The following is a 20,940-nucleotide window of genomic DNA, read 5'->3' as shown; positions in this document are numbered from 1 at the left end:
AAGAGGCCCAATATTTTATTCTACACTTAACTGTCTCTTTGGTGCTCATTTTCATGGACTTTTTTCGAGCATGATTTGATATACTTAAAAACATTCCGTCTTTTCTATGTGATTTATTATTCAATTCCTGTATTTTTTGTCTTTTGAAACAACATATAAAAAGCTTACTAAAAATAGATGGGGGCGGGAGGGACTTGCATTTTTAACAGAATTCCTTCCTGTCTATTTTCTTCATTTTAGAACTTCTAAAAATCGGAGTCTTCTGATTTTAAGTAGCTGGATTTTTTTTTTTTTAACAATGGCTTTCTCATCTGGTACAAAGCAAATATATTTCTGTCAAAAAAACAAAAACAAAACCCCTCCTAAAACAAAAAACTCCCTTTTTACCTGGATTGCTTTCCCAGCTTAATAGACTGTCTTAAACTTACGTCTTTTTGCGTTTGGAGAAACAGAATTTAAGATTTTAATGTAAAATCTCATTTATTGTCCTTTCATGCCCCTTACTCAACTACGTGAAAAACATTTTGTAATGAGTGGGGAAACATGTATTTAAGTATTCTTATTATCTGTAGGATGATTAAAGACAGAAAGATTTCACAAAAGGGATGTGCTTTCTAGTTCTGTGACTGTTAGAAGAAGAGACCAATCATTAGGGTTGGCCAGAAAACAAGAATTCCATTTCATGAAAAACTTTGAGGTTTCCACATTTGGTTCTGTTCCAATGAGGAATGAAACCAAAACTTTCAAAACTGAGCTAGAGACAGAGACACTAACTCTAGAGCTGTGCCTGATTTCAGACATGTACTAACCACTGAGCTATAAGTGTCAGGAGCTCCCTCTGCCCCAATGAATAGTTAAATATTTACAGAAAGTGGAATAGCTCCAACAGAACCGATCAACAGAAGCAGCGGCTGACTCTATAGCCCAGTGCTTTAGGCACTCCCTAGGAAGCAGGAGACCCAGGTTCAAGTCTCTGCTATCCCAGATTTGGACCCGGGACTTGAACCTGGGTATTCCATATCCTGCATGAGTTCCCCAAACACTGGGCTCCTGGCTATTCTGGGTGGGTCTTGAGCTCTCTCTACCCCTCCCCAAAGAAATACAGACCTGAGAATCCTTCCCAACAGAAGCTTTGCTGAAACAGATATGTTTCTGTGAAAAAAATTGGTTTCAACACACTGGCATTTCCTGAAAAAAAAATTTTGTTGGAAAATTCCTGACCAGCTCTACCAATCATGAACTCCATTCACAGTTCTCTTGTTTTATGCACTAAGAGCTTGGTGATGGCAGTTACCGTTAGAGCTGAGTGAATAACTGATTTTTTGGTTCATAGGAATTTCTGGAAAAAATGAACAAAAATTCATTTTAGGTAGAACTGAACACTAAAATTGTGAAAATTCAGGCAAACTGAAAAAAAATCCATTTCAGATTAAACAAAACTGATTTTGTTTCCCATTCCTTTCAAGGGCTTACTTAACAAAATGGCCAAACAAGGAGGGGGTCCTGCTGCTGCCCTCCCTATAACTTTAGCCCTGATGTTAGGGCATGAGAGATGTGGGAGACCTAGATTCAATTCCCACTCTGGTTAATGTAGAGAGGGAATTTGAACAGGGGTCTCCCACCATCCAGAAGACTGCCCAAGCCATTGGAGTATGGGATATTCAGGTGTGGATCTTCTCTCAATATCATCTGCTGAAGCTACTCCTTATTTCATGGCTAGTCAGTGAGTCTCCCATATCCTAGGTGAGTGCCCTAACAACCAGGACAGTGTCCTTTTCACTCTCTCTACCCCTTATTCAGAGCAGGGACTCTGAACCTGGGTATCCCACATTCCTGGTGCCCTAGCCACTGGGCTATTGTAGGGCTCACTCTCTGACCAGAAATTCCATCCATGACCTGAGAAACCTTCCTGACTGATCATTTCTGCAAAAAGTTTACATGAATCACCATTTTCCAACAAAAAAATGTTTAATTTAAAAATTCCTGACCAGCTCTGTCCCTATGCCTTTTATGCATACCCATGATATAGCAGCTTGGCTATAAAAAGAGGTAAGAGTGGGTCACTCCATATTATCTTGTTTTCTCTCTGTATGCAGCTCGGCCCATGGCAATGCCCCCACCTTAGATATAGCGTAGGATAGTCCAAGGAAGAACATGCTACAGATTGAGAAGGGAAAAATTTGCAACAGGCCATGAAATGGGACCTCATTGTTTACGTACGAGTGCATCCTCCTTCTTCAAAGTTATAAAACCCACGAGCACAGCGATCACATTTCTTTCCTGCTACGCCAGGCTGGCAATGGCACTGTCCATTCTCATCACAGTCGAAGGACTTGGAACCAAAAGAATTGCAGTTACAGGGAACACATCCTCTAAACGACTGTAGACCAAATGTTCCAGGCTGCCACATAAGACAGAGGAAGAACATTTAGTATAGACAAGGTTTATCTGCAGAACAAAGAGTTAAACAGTAAAAGTGCTGGGGGCAGAGGGTTTATTTGAGTTCTTTCCTCCTCAACGGCAATAAGAATAATCTGAAATAAATTAAAAATAAAGGGCCAGATCCTAAAGCCTTTGAGTTGAGGACATGATGTATCTTGCTGGCTCTGATCTGAGTAAGGACTGAAGTATTTGATCCAATGTTTATTAGAATTAGGGCACTTTGTGTTGCTGTGTAAACCTGATGAATTTTCCTATGATGTCTGTTTCTAGAACCTACCGACACATGTAGAAATAGAGGGTAATCAGATTGCAAACAACCTCCCAAAGACATACTCATAAGGCATCCCTAAGTATAGCAATTTATTTTAGCAGGGAGATTTTGAAGTCCGCTCTAAAAGGTCACTTATAGAACTTTGCCATTTAACCTGGCTGGAATGCCGGCTCCATCTTGCTGAACTGAATATTTGGATTGTGATATTTTTGAAGGTTATAGTCATAAGCTAACTGAATAAATACAAATACTGACCTATGCTTCAGCATAGTCTGCTATATGCTTTGCACATTATCATTATGATTTTTATTACATTTGTCTGATTTCAGGCCCATTCTTGCTCCCACAGAAGGGAAACAGGATGGAATGGGAGGATAGATTTCACCTCCTTGGGCCAGGGACCATTTCTCACACATTTGTCAAACAGTATATATGACTACAGCACTTTGTGAATAATGCATAGAGATAACTTACAAAAAAACAACTGAACCCTCTATTTTGCTGCCAAAACAGGGGGGGGGAAAGCATTAAGGTAAAATTCACAGGCCAAATTCAGCTATGGTATAAGCGAGTGCAACTTTATTTATTTCAATGTGAGTTGCATCCTTTTATTCTAGTTTTGAGTGTTGTCCAATATTTTCAGGGCAATTAAATAGCTCTGACAGCCAAAGATAAAGCTAACCAATCAGCCTCTTGTTTCTCTTCATTTTATTCTTTTACTTTTTCTGCATTAACCGCTCCGGGGGCCTTCCAAAATCAAAACCTGAAGACAAATATTCTGCAGACATTGAATATCAGTGGCTATAACACTAAGTAGCTCCCCCCTTAAGCCTATCTGTATAAGGCAAAAATACTTGTGAAGAAAGGAAGATAAGGCTTTAATATATATCAAACTGGACAGACCTATGCTGAGCTTTCGGCCGATAGGTTAAATTGTTGACACTGAATCAGCTGAACAGAAGTTCTATAGCAGCACAAAATTCTTTGTATTAAAATGATGAGTTCAATTTTACATTAGGTTTATGTTTACTGTGAATATGACAGGGAAACCAAACTTTGCATATAGTGATTTTGTCATTAAAGTGCATGAGGCTGTGGAGGTGGAGTATTTTTGTTTAGCTGACATGGATCTGACATGGATCAGATTGCTGGAACAGGGCCTCTGGGCAGAGGTCAACTGGAAGAATCATGTGAAAACTAATGAAGGATCATACATATAACAAGTAATTATCTAAACTTTCATTTCCACATTTTATAGTGATATGCTACACTGGTATGTACCTTAGCATGATGAAACATAACAGAGAAAGGAATACCCAAACTCATGTAATTAAATTTCCAGGTTCAATTAAATCTACAGACCATCTCTAAAGATTTCTTTCATAAGAGGAAGAAATAGAATTCAAAAGAAGAAATGTGAATATGCAAAATTTCAGGACAGGGATTCAGATCAATGCAGCGAAGCAAGCATAACCCAGCATGCAGCTCAGCTCTCAATGAAAGGTTTGATAGGATCTAATAAATTCTGTTTATCAGAGTGAAAAACAGTAAAATTGGCTCACAGGCTAGAATTGCATAGCGTGAAGGAAAGAAGGATCACCAGCATACTGTATTGTCTACAGTGATGAGTTTTGCAGAGTGAAAGGCATTCTGATAAGTCATGCAGTCTCCCCCAGATTAATCCTCAATAAAATCTATTTATATATTGAAATTAAAACTCCATTTTATAAGCATCATATTTAACAGGGAGCAAATTTCTCACTTCTAAGACCCTGGATAAAAACAAAGAAATATTCTGAATCTTTCCGAATATACTATTATGTTTTGTCTTTATGATGGATGTTCATGTATGTGTAAAATATGTGCAAATAGTATTTGTGCGTATGGTTTTGGGTAACAAAAGTATATCCTAAACACTTCCATTTAGGAACAGGGCATTATAATTACACCAACTTCAAAAAAGCCTGCTTTGACTAGACATGAAAAATAACAGGAGTACCCTGATTATTGTTTTCAGTTGGGAAACAGATTCTTCCAATGTGCACTTTAGCCAGTAAAAGAAGTCAGCTCAAGTAGCTGGCACGTGAATTAGTGAAAACTCAAAGTCTACTACATACGATGATCCAGAACCCTTACATATGTTCATCATCAGGGTTGAACCTTCTACTGGACTAAATTTCTTGATATCTGGAATCCGTAAAGATATAGGGTAAAATCCTGCCCAGTTAAAGTCAGTGGCAACACTCCCATTGACTTCAATGGGGCCAGGATTTCACCCATAATTTCTGTATGTCTCACTATTGATTATGTTGTCTCTAGACTTATTCTGGTATTTATGGTTTTGCCTACATTGTGCTTTGGGCTAGGTTCAATCCTGAAGGAGTGTAAATATTTTAAAAGTCTGCATTTGTACCATGTCATATTCCTAAGCCTGTGGCTTCTTGATAAACTGTTAATTTAGCACAACACAGAATGGGTGTAAAAACCTCCAACCACGATTTGGGAGTCCCCATGCACAAACAAATGCTGAAATCCAGCCCATGCATCACACAGGTTTTCTGATTACCAAAGCGACAGGCCTGTAAGCACCACGTGGGCACCCGCTGGTACCAGTGAAGCCCCATCTCTGAGAAGGGACTTGGATTTGCTGAATGGCCCGTGGATTTTCTTTTCTTTTATGCACCTGTCTGCTGAGCTCACAGCGTTTACCCATGAATCCTGATTTGCAGATGCATCTTCCCGACATATCACAGCGCAGTGACATGGATCTTAAAGGACTGCAGCCACAGGGTATGCAGAATTGCTTTTCTGGGGCCCACAAGTAGTTGGGCTTTAGGAGTGAAAGGCAAAAGATAGTTAGCCAACAAAGGCAGAGAAGTGATGTGGAAAGATGTTGAGAAAAAAGTGCGTCATTAAACAAAGATTAGCTCTGCATCTACCATCTGATAACATACTTATGAAACAAAATACACAAAATGTTGAATTTAACAATGGGAACTAAAATATAAACTCTATGGTTAGTATTAACTAGCTCTAATTATTGTATGTGCATATTGTACAGCAAAGGACAAATTCTGTCCTCTGTTACACCTGGTATGTTCCACTGATGTCAGTGGGGCTCCCTTGAATGAAACCTTTGACTAATGTTGAAAATCAAAGTGGGGCATTTATGGAGGCCCTGACCCAGAAATCTACTTGAGTAAGTACAAAGCTAAGTGTGGAAATAATCCATTCCATTTCCATAGAATTCCTCGTGTGCTTTAAACTAGGCACCTGTTTAGGTGTTTTAACAGAGAGGGGCCAAAGTCAGGAGTTCTCACTCGGCAGTCTGTGGAGCTACAGTAATCTATGAAGCATTTTCTAGTGGTCTGAAGAACAAAACACTTTGAAAATCAAGGATTTGGGGACTGGGCTGTTGGGTGGGTCCATGAGAGGAACTATCTTTTGCAATGTTTTCCTCTTTTGAACTAATGCACCAAGACAACAGGCAGTTTTGCCATAAAAATCTTCATTATCTTCATGCCGTGAAAATCTTCACAATGCATAAAGCACAAAATTCAATGCAGAGAAGACAAGCATTTGCTTTTTTGCAAATCAGCCAGTTTCTTTTAAGGCAGTAATTTTTTCCTAAGGGCTCTCATATGTATTACCTTTTTCATATACATTAAGGATTGATAGTGTATATAATCTTCAGGTGACTTAGAATAAAAAGGTATACATGTTAATTACACAGAAAGTGGTATATTCATTTAGTGCTGAGTTTTCCTCCAGAAAACTCCCAGAATACACACTAATCTCCTGCTATAGCAATAAAACCATTTAACTTTTGCTTTTCTTTGCCTGGAACAATCCATAATATTTTTTTAAATGGACAAGCACTTAGTCATGTCAAACAGTGGAGAAGAGTTAAATGAAATCCCAGTTCTGATTACTCACCTTACACTCATCACAGCGACGTCCCACAACATTGGGCTTGCACTCACACTGCCCTGTCTGAGAGTTGCAGATCTCTGAGAATGAGCCATTGATGTTGCAGTGACATGCTACAGGGAAACAGAGTTGTCACAATGTACTTTGTGAGGACATGAAATGCATAATAAGTGAAAGATTACACTCCAATTTCAAAACAGTTTTTTGAAGCCAAGCATTTACAGTATTATTAGACTTATTACTGGCAAGGTCCTGTGAGGTGCTGATCACCTTAGACTCTCACTGATGATAAAGGCGGATCAGGGTACTCAGCACATCATACTATCACACCCTATTTTAGGATTTGTGCACCTGTAACTGTACATTATAAAACTGTTTGCAAACTGAGGACTTTTGCTTCGAGATAAACCAAATCATTTGCAAGTCACCAGAATCCAAAAACAGGAGAGCATACTATTATGGACATGTTCACCTATAATCAAGGGTCTGAAACTTTTACTTCCTACTCTATAGATTACATGCTCAAAATCTCATGGAAAACTGAGGAATAAGGAACAAAGATCTGCTGAAACCCACTGCTTCTAAAGAGCAGCCTGTCCACTGTACCAAATCTTTGTATCAGCAGGATGGTGGTTGAGTAGCGATGAAAAGGTATAGGGTTGAGGTTTAGAGACTAGCTTGTTGTAATGCCCAAAGATGAAACTGGAGATCATATGCTTCCATGCCTCCGTCTCAGCAACGGGCAATGTAACTCAGGTAGGCACCCTGCTGCCATTGGCTGGCCTCATCCAATCTATGCCCAATCTCACTTTGAAAGAACTATGGAAAGGAGTTATTGCTTCTCAAGGCAGTATACTTTTTGATGCACTGCACTCTAAGTTCTGATGCTCTGAGAGAGGAAGAACCTGATGCACAGCGAGGCTAGTCTACCAACTCCTCCTCCCACTCCCTTTGATCATGCCTCTCTCAGTCACACAGACCAGAGAATCCATAATGATTACAGAAGGGAGAGAGGTGGCTATATGATGGTGAGGAATGTGACCATATAGACACTTTTCACATCCCCCTTCACCTTCGTGAACAGGACCATCCGTCTCCCTTCTTCCCCAGGAGAGGAGATCATATAGTCCTATACTTCTTATACTATAAATTCCCTCTGCTTATCAGGTCCATGCTCCAGTATCTTTTGCCCCTGCCAGTTTCCCTGAATACCTGTTTCTGGTCTTTCTCTCAAACCCCAACTTGACATTTCATTTTAAGAAACACTTGTAGTCCCAACAGTAAACATTGTGATCAGCATTAAAAAGTTAGCATCCCACAGACCACCGCATGGCATTTCAGATACTGCAGTTATTCCTAGTCTATGTATGGGGAAATACTGCAGTCATCTCATATGACTGTCTCCGATCTGCAGATAAATGCTGGCTCTTATACAGAATGGTATTTTTTTATTTTTTTGATGTGCTATGTGATGATTGTCACTTCATAACAAAAGACTGCAGATTTTATAACTTGTGAGTCTATTCATTGCCCCTTTTTCCTAGGTCTTTAGATAAGCACTTCACATACTGGAATAAATACATACATACATAAATTAAAACCTGTACTGCCCTAATGTCTTTTTTTGGAACAAGCAAAGCTTGTTCATGTCTTCATAATGCTTTAATCTACTTACATTTTGGGATATATTTAATATCATACAAAGATTTAAAAACCCTTCTCCTGTAGATTGTATCACTTGTCCCCACTTTTCCCTGATTTTTTTTCTAGCTGCATCTTTGTCCTACTTCCCTCACCCTTGTATCCACCTTTCCTCCTATTGCCTCCCAGTTTGTTTACTTTTTAAAACTACCTACATTCCAAAAAGAATACATAATGATTATTATTACATACATCCTTCAAAATAGCTTTCTAATTCTGAGATCAATAGTGAAAGATTATACACTTGTAAACCTCCATTCTTAAAAGCATAACATAGGTTGTCAGCATGTAATATATATACAGTAAGTCTATTGAGGACTTCATTGGATTTTTGTCTTTCAGACAATTCCAAATATGGTATCTCAAGACTTTAAGACAGAAATTACACTTTTTACACAGATCAGGTTATGCTATTAGTAATATCATACTCAAAATTCCACACAGTGTACTCCTAGTTTGACTATGGATGAGCTCTTGAGAAGGAGTGTAATATAGTGGTTAGGGCATAAGTTGGAAGTCAAGACTCTGGTTCTTTTTCGCAGCTCTGCCAATGTGTATAATATGTATAGGAGTAGCATGTATTTAGTAGTATCATCTGCTAAATTACAGATCCACACAATAAACTGCATTTATTTCACTTACACACTGCTCACTGATTCACCTCCACAGTTATTGTCCAAACCTCTGAGCAACTTCAAAAAGTTGCAATTTAATAAAATAGCCTGTCAGGGAAATGTTTTGTTCTTTCCAGCAAAAGAAATTTCCCCCCAAATTACATTGGTCAAAATCTACTATTCATATCACACACACACACACACACATCTATCTTTATCTATGGTACGGTACACACACATACACATCATTATGCAATTTTTTTCATCTGATCCAACTGTGATAGTACCAGGATAATTGCTTGCTGTTTTCTCTGCCAGATCGTGGCTGTTTCACACTACCATCACTAAAAACCAACCCAGAAGAATCATATCAAAGAGGCTTAGGACATTTGTTCAATATTCTTAGATTTGATTTTTTTTAAATACACTTTGAAATTCAGAAATGCTGTGATAATATACAGCTGGGCCATCATTTGAAATGGCTAATGCAAATGACAATAGCACTCTACTTAAGAAAGAGCAGGAAACATTTTGAATAATAACCTCAGAGCAAAATTCATGCTTTACAATACTCTGGGATTTCGCTCTTTGATAAAAAGTGAAAATTGAAAACAACCAAGTCAAGTCATAGTCCCTCTGATATTGTAGCTGCAGGGCAAACTTCAAGGAATGCTGTTAAAGAAATATAAAATCTTATTCAAAAAGAAAATCCACACGAAAGATGGAGAGAAAATAAAGGCAAGGTAACTGTGAACACAAAGATATGAATACATTGAGGCTTTACTGTCATCATAACTAACTACAAAAGCAACAACTGTAATTATGTGTTAAAATGTATTTATTTTTAATATTTTTATTGTATGTTTTCATCATACCGCAGATACCTCCCCTTTGCAGTTGCCACTGTTGCAGAAATGTTCAAAGCTTCAGCCATGTCAATGTCTGAGGGAGGGCGAGGCAGTACTGGGAGCTGTGCTTGTACCTGTAGTTTGATATGTGAAATGCACTGCTTTTTACGTGACATTATATAGTTAAAGTCTTAGATCATGTGACATCATGCCCATGAATTATTAACCAGTTCTGAGACTACTTGTGAATGCTGAGTTTTTAGCACTGTCTAGGTGTAGACGATTTGGAAAACCCTTTTGTTAGTTATGTCACCACTCTGTGCCTCAGTTTCCCCATCTGTAAAATGAGGAGAAAGATACTGACCATCTTTGTAAAGCACTTTGAGATCTAACGAGGAAAAGTGCTACATAAAAGATAGATATTAGCATTATAATTTTGCATATACATACAGTATATAGAGATAGGTATGCATACATATCCGACTATACCTTTACACACACACACAAAATATTTTTATGCACCCATACAGCATATGGACACACGTATGTATATCCACACAATGGAAAAACTTGCTAACTTGTCAATAAAAATGCTTTGAAATCCTCCATGAAAGGAACGCTATACACAAAGAACAAAGTGCTTTACAATAATTAATTCAACCTCTGATGGAGATAAGTATTATAATTGTATGCCAATTAAACAGATTGCTAAATAAAGACCAACATTTTCAAAAGAGGCCTCCCTAAGTTGGGGTACAGGCAGTCCTCAGACTTACGACACAACTGGTTCCTGAAAATTGTATTGTAAGTTGAAATGTTGTAACTCAGAATCGCAATCCTCTCCTTTGCAGGTCCAAGCATTGTAAAGTCAAAACCAAGTGTTGTAAGTCGAATCAGGGTGTCAATTCAGAAACATCAGAAGTGCTGTTCATCGTAAATCAAACGTCGTGAAGTCGAGGACTCCCTGTACTTCTAGTTTTGGATGTCCAACTTTAAATACAAGTGGTTTGATATTCAGGGGTACTGACCACAATCCTAATTTAATTCAAAGGGAGTTGGTGATGCTCAGAACGTATGGAAAAACGTCTTTAGAGTTGGGGGACCAAACTAAGATACCCAAATTTACAGACCACTTTTGAAACAGTGTGTCTAAATGACTTTCCCACTACCAAACTGCAAGTCAGTATCAGATAAAACTACAAAACCCAGTAGTGATGGCCCAAAGCTTCACATTCTAGCCAAATGCTGTAGAAACTGCAGCCCATGAAGCATACTGCAGTAAAACAATTGCCTGATTCTCTTCTAACTTACATTAGTTTTACACCAATGTAACTAACTTGGCCTCTGTGGCCTTCTGATTTATCCTAGTGAAAGAGGAGAATCAAGCCCTAAATGAAGTAAAATGTCGAACAAGTGGGCCTGAAAAACACAGTCTTAATAGTAAATGGCAGTTGTGTTTACTGATTACTGTATCTCTTAAAACACCATTTTAAAAATGTAGCCCCTGCTGCAATACCAAACACACATATTTATCCTTGTCACTGTTCACATGTAGCAGGATGCTTTTCAACAATTTCGACTTTATATATACACTGAAATATCTCCTTCCACACATAGATATAGATATATAGCATCATTTTTACTTATATAAATATATTGAATCACTCACATGCACGCCTCCCCCCCCCCACACACATCTCAGGTACACATCAGTTATGTGGATATGGAATATATCAGTTCTGTCAGGAGCAGCCAGAGTTCAGGACTTACATTGACAATTCTTTGGATCAAGAGCATCTCCAAAATATCCATCAGCGCACCTTTCACAGTATTGACCTGTTATACCAGGCTTACATATCAGGCAAGCTCCAGATAAGCTGTCACAGCTGCCAGGAACGGAGAAGTCAAGGTTGTCATTACACTGGCAGGGCCGGCATGATCCTCCTGGTATTAAAGGTTGTCCAAAATAGCCATCTGCACACCTAAGACAAGAGATACTATCAATCAGGGTACTTACATAGTCCTGTTAGGAGAAATGTTTACAGTTTTGTTGTCTCACTAATCACTAAGGATGATTTGATTTTTCTTTCAAGTATTTTTTAAGTGCCTTAAAAAACAGCACTGTAGATACAGAACCGCTGAAATCCTGCCAGCTCTGCTAGTAATTAGATTTCAGTGGGGGTGCGGGAATCTTGTCACTGGCACTGAAGACGAGACAAAAGCATAATAAGAAATCTGTCTATTGGCACTCCAGAGGAATTCAGGTCCATGTTGGAAAGCCTTTGTACAGCACATCATGTGTAGCTACCCAAGTAAGCTGCTTTTCTGTACTCACTAATCAGGAAGACTGACAATTCCCCTCCCCCACCCCATTCCTGGACATAAAATATTTTTTGGGAAAACAAGTTCACCTGATAATACAGCAGCAAATGTATTTGTTTTCCTAATAAATAAATAAAATAAAATAATACACAACAAATCTGCGACATGGAACAATCTGTTTAATATTAGAGGGATGTATGTCTGTCACACAGAGGTCATGTAGAATGAACTCAGTAATGCAGGAACCACTTAGTTGTAGCTAAGTAAGATATACTGCTCATTGCAAATTTCAAACTAGGGATGTTAAAAAAACTCACCTATTTTTCAATTTACCTGTCAGTTGCTTTCTATAGGTACCATGTAAAACATTACTGCACCTGAGTGAACACTACTGCATGTTTTGAAAGTGTATCTTTACTATTTTCTATTTATATTCTGCTCGGCTCTCCCTTTCCATTGCAATTGCTCACACTTCACAGTAAGACCAACTTGTAAAGGGAGAAGTAAAAGAAGGAACGTAAAAGTCTCCTAATTCAGGCTAATATTGTTGTTCATGTCATGTTGTAAGAATTCAGACTAACGTAAAGGAACACTAAAACTCTATGAACCTCCATGTTATTTAAGCCAGTGTCTCCAACGAGCTGACAGCTCCATCTCATCACCTACCAGGCAGGATACACAAGCAAGAATCTTGTGCATTATGCCTGGATATATCCATACATCTCCACTACACTTTCCCTCTCAGAACTTCAGGGGCAACTTCACCCATTTCCCTCAAATTCACCCTTTCTTTGCACTCAGCACATCCCATCAAGGTTTCTAAAGGGATCCAAACACTTATTGTACCACTGTCTTATGAAATGGTTATTAGTTTTGACACTAACAGAGCTCATAAAGTGCTGGATGATTGAGAGTGGAGAGAAAATGCTATCTGAATCTGATCAAATATCTATCTATAGCAGGATGCTATACAATTTAAATATAATTTTTCCTATTCCACCATCATATCTAAAATTGAAAACTATTACAGTCTAGATTATGTAAGCCTTACTCACACAAACAGTCCAAAAGGGATTATCTGTATAGGTCAGTGGTGGGCAACCTGCGGCCCGCTGGCTGCATGTGGCCCATCAGGGTAATCAGCTGGTGGGCCACCAGACAGTTTGTTTACATTTACACCAAATGGCAAGATAAAGTCACCAACGCAGAGGTTCTTCAAAGGGCAAATTTAAAAACTGTGTCAGCCCTGCTCAAGCAAAGATGACTGCATTGTCTGGGCCATCTGAGTAGGTTGGAAAAGGGATGCATACCCAAGGACATGCTATACTGGGAGCTATCAGAGGGAACAAGTATTACAGGACGTCCCAAGCTTCGCTATAAAGACACATGCAAGCAAGATATGAAGGAATTTGGAATTGATCTTGACCAATGGGAAATCTTGGCAAGTGTTCATAATAAGGGGCGCCATCATCTCCCTCAGGCTATCAAAGTCCATGACAGGAGCTGGCTCCTACAGCTTGATGAGAAAAGAGCCCATGGGAAGCAAGCAGGTACCAACCAAGACACATACATTTGCAATAACTGCCAAAGATAATGCAAATCTCAGATTGGCCTATTCAGTCACGAGACATTGCAAACTATCTACACCATAGGTTGAATTCCCACCGTCTCTCACAGACGAAAGGATGCCAACACAAACACAAGTCACTGACATACTCTGTATCTATCTGGCACATACATCCAGTGGTAGCTGCATGGTTTTTGCTGCCCTAGGCACGCTGGAAAATATATAACTCCTTCTCTCACCACCTGCAGGTTGCATTCACACAAGGAGCCACAGAACACCAGATTTTGCTTTTCATTTAAAGAGGCCTGCTCATGGATTATGGTACTAGTGAAGCATGCAGAATCAAACTTATGCTAAATCCTTTACTACACCAGTTGCTTGGTTATTGCCTCCTCCAACTATATTGTTGAGCTTGACCTGGGTAGCAACTATTAAGTAATTTCCAACCAATAGAAAAATTACTTTGATCCAAGAATCCCTATAAACTGTTAAAATTGTTTAGGTTGCAAAGCCAAGTACTCTAAAGTTAGGACAATACTAGATTCATGGTTGCCTGTGCAACCTTAATTTAGTTCCCTTGTGCTTCCAACCTATGTATTCAATAAAGCAATGGTGCTATGGAAAAAATAGCATGTGATTAACCACCACAATGAATATGCACAGGGTGGCCAAATTAAGGTTGCATGCACAACCATAAATCCTAACTTTTGAGTGCTTGGCCTTGCAACCTAAACAACATTCTTTTAACATAGGTTGGTTTTGGTTGGTGTTTTTTACTTTGGGGGGAGGAGGTATTTTTAAAATAACAAAGATAAAAACACATTCTATTTTGTATCACTATAACAATCCCCCCATCAAATATCATCATCAGGGTTTGATCCCTGAGCAGTCAGTATTGTAGCAAAGATGGCTACTGCTTGAGCCTTTGTTAGCTAGCAGCAAGAAAAAGCAGTTATCACAGAGAAGGAACATGCTGCTGGTACTATGTGCTGGGTCCAGGAAGTGTTCCGGGGGAGCCCAGCCCTTCTCTCTCTTCCCTGCCTTGTGAGATGGGAGGCTCCTTCCCCATGTGATGCCCCCAGAAGGGAGGATGGATGGCTGAAACTACGTGCTGGGTGCAGGGAGTTATGGGGAAGATCGACTTGGCTCTCTTTTGCCTCCCTCCCTCACTAGTTAGGGGAGCTCCTGCTCTATGTCATGTCCCCAGAATGGAGTAGGTAAATTGTGACTCAGGCCATGTATTGCGTTGAGATGGGTTATGGGGGCGCTTGGCTTGGCTCTCTCTCTTGCCCCTCTGGGAGTTGGGAGAACTCCAGCCCTAACCCACACCCCTGAGGAAAGAGAAAATGGAAGTCTGGGGAAGAAGGATTATTAGGGGAACTTAGCCTTGTTGTCTCCCCCGCATCCCCCACATCTAGCTGGTCTGGCAGCTCCCAAGCATTCCCAGAGCAGTTCCTTCTGCTGCCACTGTTTTGGTAGTGACACAGGCCAAGGTTTACAGAGTGGTCAGTGATTTTGACAGGCTACCAAAATTTTCCCGACAAACCCAAGTGAGAACTGACAGTGATTTTTGATACTTTAACATTCTGCTAAATCTGAATGCAATTTCATAGGACAAAGAAAAGGCACTTTGGAAGCTGGGGGTGGGCGGTGTGAGCTTTTCCCAGCTGAATATAAGACCTGCTGTAAACAATGAAGGTGTTGATATTTCACAATGCAAAGGTCCCAGGAATCCTTTATAATGGAGAGTATTATGCATCCTAAATAAAGGAGTCCTGACCATATTCCCCTACAACAGGCAAAAGCAGGTTTGTGGGCAGCTGTAGGAATGAAAGGGTATGAGGCTGTTGTTTTGAGAGAGAACTGTATATAAGATACCTCATGATAATTTGGGACTGTTAAATTACTAGTTTCATATGACTCAGATCAGTTGTTAGCTTGCTGTTACTAAAATAAAAAGGAATTTCATGTACAATCTTTGGGCAATTACACATACACTTTTAATAGCAAATACAACATGTTTTCTTCTGCCTTCTAAATATTTAATGTAATCAATGGCCGTGAGCTGTTCTACACAACTTGCTACATTTAAAAAAAAAAACCAACCACTTTTTCAGATTCCATCCTTGGCACTAATCTACGGATTATGCTCCACTCTGAAATAGCATTTGTTGATGATGGAAACTGTCAATGACTTTGCATTGACAAACTGCCACCAAAGTGCTCCTGATGTGATTACCTCCTGCAGTCATTAACTTCATAGCCCCCTAGCTGAAAAGAGGAGGATGCTGTCCGAGGCGGACAGGAAAAGACAGGCAGAAATAGCACTTAGCAGGAGCAGCCACAGTGAGGGTGGGTGGGAACAGGTGACAGCCTGCATACTCTCTCTCTCTCTGTGGTGCAGGGAAAATACTGCACTGTAGGGGATTTCAGGGGAAGTCACTGTGACTATAAGTTGGATAGGCAGGGCTATACAAGGGTAAATATACAGGAAGGTGAAAAAGGGTGTAAAACAGGCCCCTTGCCTTCTCTTACACCTCTTGTTTTTCAGTGTTCTTGCTACAACCCCACTCTCCCACTTCTCATCCTGTAACTTACATCAGTTTACACTCAGTGGCCTTCATCCACTTTAGCGTCTGTGCCGGAAGATGCTGGAGGAAACTCTAGCAGTGAGTCCCAAGTGTCAGAGAGTCCATCAAAAGAAAGGTCAAAGGGGGACCACGGAGGATCCAGGGTCTAGACAGTGCCCTACTCAACAGGATGATATGCTGGAGAGCAAGAGGCTGTGGTCAGGGAGCCTGGGGATATGCTGATTCAGCACTGCCTGAACTGAAAAGCTGCCCCTCTCTGGTGAAGCCCCTAAAGGAGGTGACAGTGTAAACATTGCCTTCCCTCCCATATAGGTGATATTCCCCTTGCAGGAAATTGTTCCCTGTGGTACAAAGGTGTGCAATTTGCGCCTCCCTGATTAGCATTAGGGAGTCAAATGCTCTTACCCCAACCTATCTCAATCTACACAATGGTAACTTCTGCAGCCATTTAAATTAGGCCTTCCAGTACAACACAGAAAAGAGGTGCGGGGATGGAAGAAGACCTTTACCAAACCTTAGGCTCTCTCAATACCAACAGCTCATGGAGGGAAATTAGACTAAGACCAAGTATACATGAAATACACCAGACTGACAGAAGCTGGGACTGAGTGACAGGGGATGGACCACTTGATAAATTGCCCTGTTCTGTTCATTCTGTCAGAAGCACCTGGCACTGGCCACCGTCGGAAGACAAGATACTGGGCTAGATGGACCATGGGTCTGACCACGTACAGCCATTCTCATGTTCTTATACACAAAACTTCTCTTTTTGTCTTTTTCTATATAGGTTAAAAATTTAATATTCTCAAGCAACAGAAAAGTCTCTGAATTATTAATGTGCATTGCTGTATATTTGTCACAGATATTTTTCTGTCACTATTTAAAACCCAGTAGCTCCACTTGCTAAGTAAGGTACAGCAATAGAGATCTAGAAGCAAGAAAGATTTTAAATATTGGTTTAAAATAATTAACACAACAAATAAATTCTGTTAGAAAAGTTGCATTTTTGGTTGTACCCTGACTTTTAAAAAGAACCAACAGTAATGCACTGAATAATTGATTCACCATGCTCTAAGCATTTGACTGACATTTTAAAGACACAGAAATAATTATGAAAACTCAAAAGGGGCACAAAATAGCCAGAAAGATAATATTAAAAACTCTGACTGCTTTCTGACAACTGCTTTTTTGAATTTGTAGCTTGGTGTTTAACACTAACATCATAAATGATCCCTTTTTTTGCAGCTGATTTATAAAGCAACGTAAGAAAATTAGTGTAGAGAATAAATAAATTACATCAGTACATATACTCTATGATAGAGAAGTATGAATAGGAACCTCCTTGGTGAGTTCATTGCAAGTTTGGGGGGCATAGGGAGAGAACAAACAGGTATAATAATCCTGTGTGAAAAGTACTCTTGCTTTAGACTTTAAGGGAGAAATGGTAAAAAAGACTGCTGTATGGCACTTGCTTACCTCTCACAGCGTGGTCCTGCATACCCAGGAGGGCAGTCATCGCATATTAATCCATGACTTCGGTCTAAATGACATGTTGGGCTAAAGCTACGTTGTTGATGTTGGGCAAGAACAGGGACAAGGAAGAAACATAAAAACAAAATCATTAGCGTTTCAGTTCCCTTCCTTCTTCAAAAAGCATTACTTTGAAAATAGAGCACAGGGAAAGTCCTTCTGTTCTAGCACATGGAGTTTAGGATTGGCTGCAGCCAATAGAAGTTGGAATGACTCTGCTATTTCTACTGACACTGGATATAGCACAACCAATGGCACCATCCCAATGTCATGTTATTATGGGACTTTAGCTTTTCACTGAGTCAGTACACCATTAAAAAGCAGGAATGTACAGCTGCTTGTCTGTGCCCCTGAGGGCCTGGCAAAACATGAAACCTCGGACTATACTCTCCAGCTAAATCTCTCTGAAACTGAAGGACAATTGTTTGGAAAGCTCGGTTAACGTAGTTTACGTGGAGTGTAAAAAAAACTCCAATGCACAAAGGGGGCGGGGGACTAAAGGAAAATATTTGGTAAAACTTCCAACACAACTCAAGATTAAAATTCAGCCTGAGCCTTATCTGAGCAAATCCAGCGGCAATAGCAGTATCAACAAGCCATCCAGTCACACTGCAATTTCAGAATGGTCTGCAGACTACTGAGCTTTCCTTCATGCATATTTTTAGCTGTAGTTTTATATAACAGAGGTAATAGTCAGGTCTTGGCAATGCAGCTATTTGCATGCTTACAGCCTTCCTATGATGGTGTTTTATCCTGGCTGTGTTCCTCTGCCCTGTAGCATTTTGTTTTCTATGTTTTTCCTCCCCGTTACATGATTGACACACTATAATGAGGTAATCTGCTGGCACACAGAAAGATATAAACAGTTTTAGAACAACAGGAGATCCATCGCTGTACCACTTTAAAGCAATCTGCCCTCAGTTATGCTTTCTTCTGTTTCAATTATAGATTAATTTAATTCTATTTATAACCACTCTGGCTGCCACAAGACATACCAGTGGTCCAGCAGCCTTAGGACATAGCTCCATGAAAAGAATGACTGCAATGGGGTTAGTAAACGTGAACAAGGATTTGTAATTTTCTGTTTTTTCCCCTGGGGCTATTGTTTACACTGTTATGAGCCATGTAATGCACCTTTACAGTCACGTGAAATTGGCCCGTATTACATAGTTTAGCAGCTATTTTATTACAATATATTAGCATATAGTAATGTAGAAGTAATAATAAAATTAGTAGTATAAACATAATATTTCCACACTTTTAATTATCAGAAAAATATCACTCAGATCTGGATTTTTCAAGTTTTCTTTTTTTGACTTAAAAAGTAAGCCAAGTCTGCAGACCTGCTCAGAAATTCCTTGTATAGACATTATTGAGTTGTACCAGACACATTTTACTCAGATTTAGAGTGAGAGGCAGGGATGTCCAATTGATCATGTAACTTGATGAGCTGAATACTCTTTAGACTGTTGTATGTACATAATACATATTCTGGCCACTTCCTAGGTTCTTGAAAACTAAATCATGTGATGCAAAAAAAGTGGATTAAATTATATTTTAAAAACAGAAACTGTATGTTAACTGTATGCTAACTGTATGCTCAGAGAGACAATGTGGGTGAGGTACTATCTTTTATTGACCCAACTTATGTGGTGAGAGAGACAAGCTTTCAAGATACACAGAGCTCTTCTTCAGGTCTGGGAAACATAGTCAATGTGTTGAAGAACTCTATGTAAGCTCGAAAACTTGTCTCTCACACCAACAGAAATTGATCCACCTCACCCACCTTGTCTCTATAATATCCTGAGACAGACACAGTTACAACACTGCATACAAGAGTGTGCTCAAGCAGGTTTAATACATCAGTGTCCATGAACTTCAAGATTTTGAGCAAATTTTAGGTACATAAATAATTGGGGAAAATTATGTGTCAGTGAAGAAAGACAGAAGTTTGCCAGAAAAGTTTTGACCTTTCTTCTGAGCCACCTTTGAAGGGATTTTGCTGTTGCTTTCTGAATGGTTTACAGGATCCAGGCCATGAATACCAAAAAATGCCACCAAGTAATGCCAATTATCAGTAATGCCATAATATCATAATTAATGCCATAATATCAGTAATGATGAAAAAACTAATATTTTAAGCAAACTTCATAATATGCCCCACTGCAATAGACATTCTCACTCTATTTTATTTTGTTTTAATATCATAAAACATGTTTACAGCTGGGCCTGAGCAGTAAAATTAGAGCCCAGACTTCCACCAAACACTTCCTTCCTGCATTGATCAAATGGCCTGATCAAATGGCCTGCTGGTTCGGGCCCATATCTTTAAGGAAAAAATCTCAGTATAGAAAGAAGAGCTTTCATCATCCAGTTGTAAGAAAAGCACATTGCCAGCAAGTAAACTATCTGATATAGGCATTTTTTTACAGACATGTTGCCAGTGAAAACTAACCCCACCACAAGATCTGATTTAGGCCACTACACTTTTGCACAATATACAATTCTGGTACTGTATTGTTTTTATAGCACTCCCATGGTTAACTGAAGGCAGGACTGTACTCCAGTATATATTGTTACAGTAGGGAGCTCTACTTCAGTCTCCTACTTCCAGTCACATAGTGGGGAGTTCCTTATGCTGTTTATGCAGCAGCTGCTACTGCAATCTTCTCACATGACAGCATGAGCATAGAGCCAAGTACAAGTTACACGAATGAGGCCAAGTATGTCTATAATGCAATCATGGGGTATGCCTGCAGTTTGAGCCAACATACAGGAGCAGCGAAGCTGTGGCAGCATGCCCGTCAGGAAGAGGTAGCCATGAGGAACTACTCAGGGTTCCAAGGCAGGGCTGAATAGCCCATGCTGAAAAGCATGCTGTCTTGGCTTCACTGCTCTGGGAACCAAGCTAATCAGATTAAAACTCGCTCAGGTATGTCTACTCAAGATGAAGTTACACCCAGTGATTGCAATATAAATATCTCCTTTTTAGAAGCAGCCTGTGGAGTTGTGGGAAGCTGTGTGGTTGTGGGAAACTGAGGGTTCAATACCAAGGAAAAGCAGAAGGTGCTCTGCACAAATGTGTGTGCTAGAGGGGTGAGAGTGCAAGAAGCCGTTCGACTGC

At 39.6% G+C, this 20,940-nt stretch overlaps 1 protein-coding gene across 2 annotated transcripts in view; it reads right to left on the bottom strand.

Moving 5' to 3' along the window:
- Positions 1 to 20,940, bottom strand: part of LAMA2 (laminin subunit alpha 2) — a 456,646-nt gene that overhangs the window by 149,307 nt on the left and 286,399 nt on the right. For both annotated transcript variants that reach the window (XM_073337269.1, XM_073337270.1), the window contains exons 18-21: positions 17,763 to 17,849; positions 11,577 to 11,788; positions 6,650 to 6,756; positions 2,221 to 2,401 (exon numbers count right to left, since the gene is read on the bottom strand). In XM_073337269.1, coding sequence (XP_073193370.1) covers positions 2,221 to 2,401; positions 6,650 to 6,756; positions 11,577 to 11,788; positions 17,763 to 17,849 — 587 coding nt within the window. The remainder of the gene's footprint in view (positions 1 to 2,220; positions 2,402 to 6,649; positions 6,757 to 11,576; positions 11,789 to 17,762; positions 17,850 to 20,940) is intronic.

Source organism: Lepidochelys kempii, chromosome 3 (assembly GCF_965140285.1).
Source record: "Lepidochelys kempii isolate rLepKem1 chromosome 3, rLepKem1.hap1, whole genome shotgun sequence".
Lineage (NCBI taxonomy): Eukaryota > Metazoa > Chordata > Testudines > Cheloniidae > Lepidochelys > Lepidochelys kempii.
This window is presented reverse-complemented; position numbering and strand designations above follow the sequence as displayed.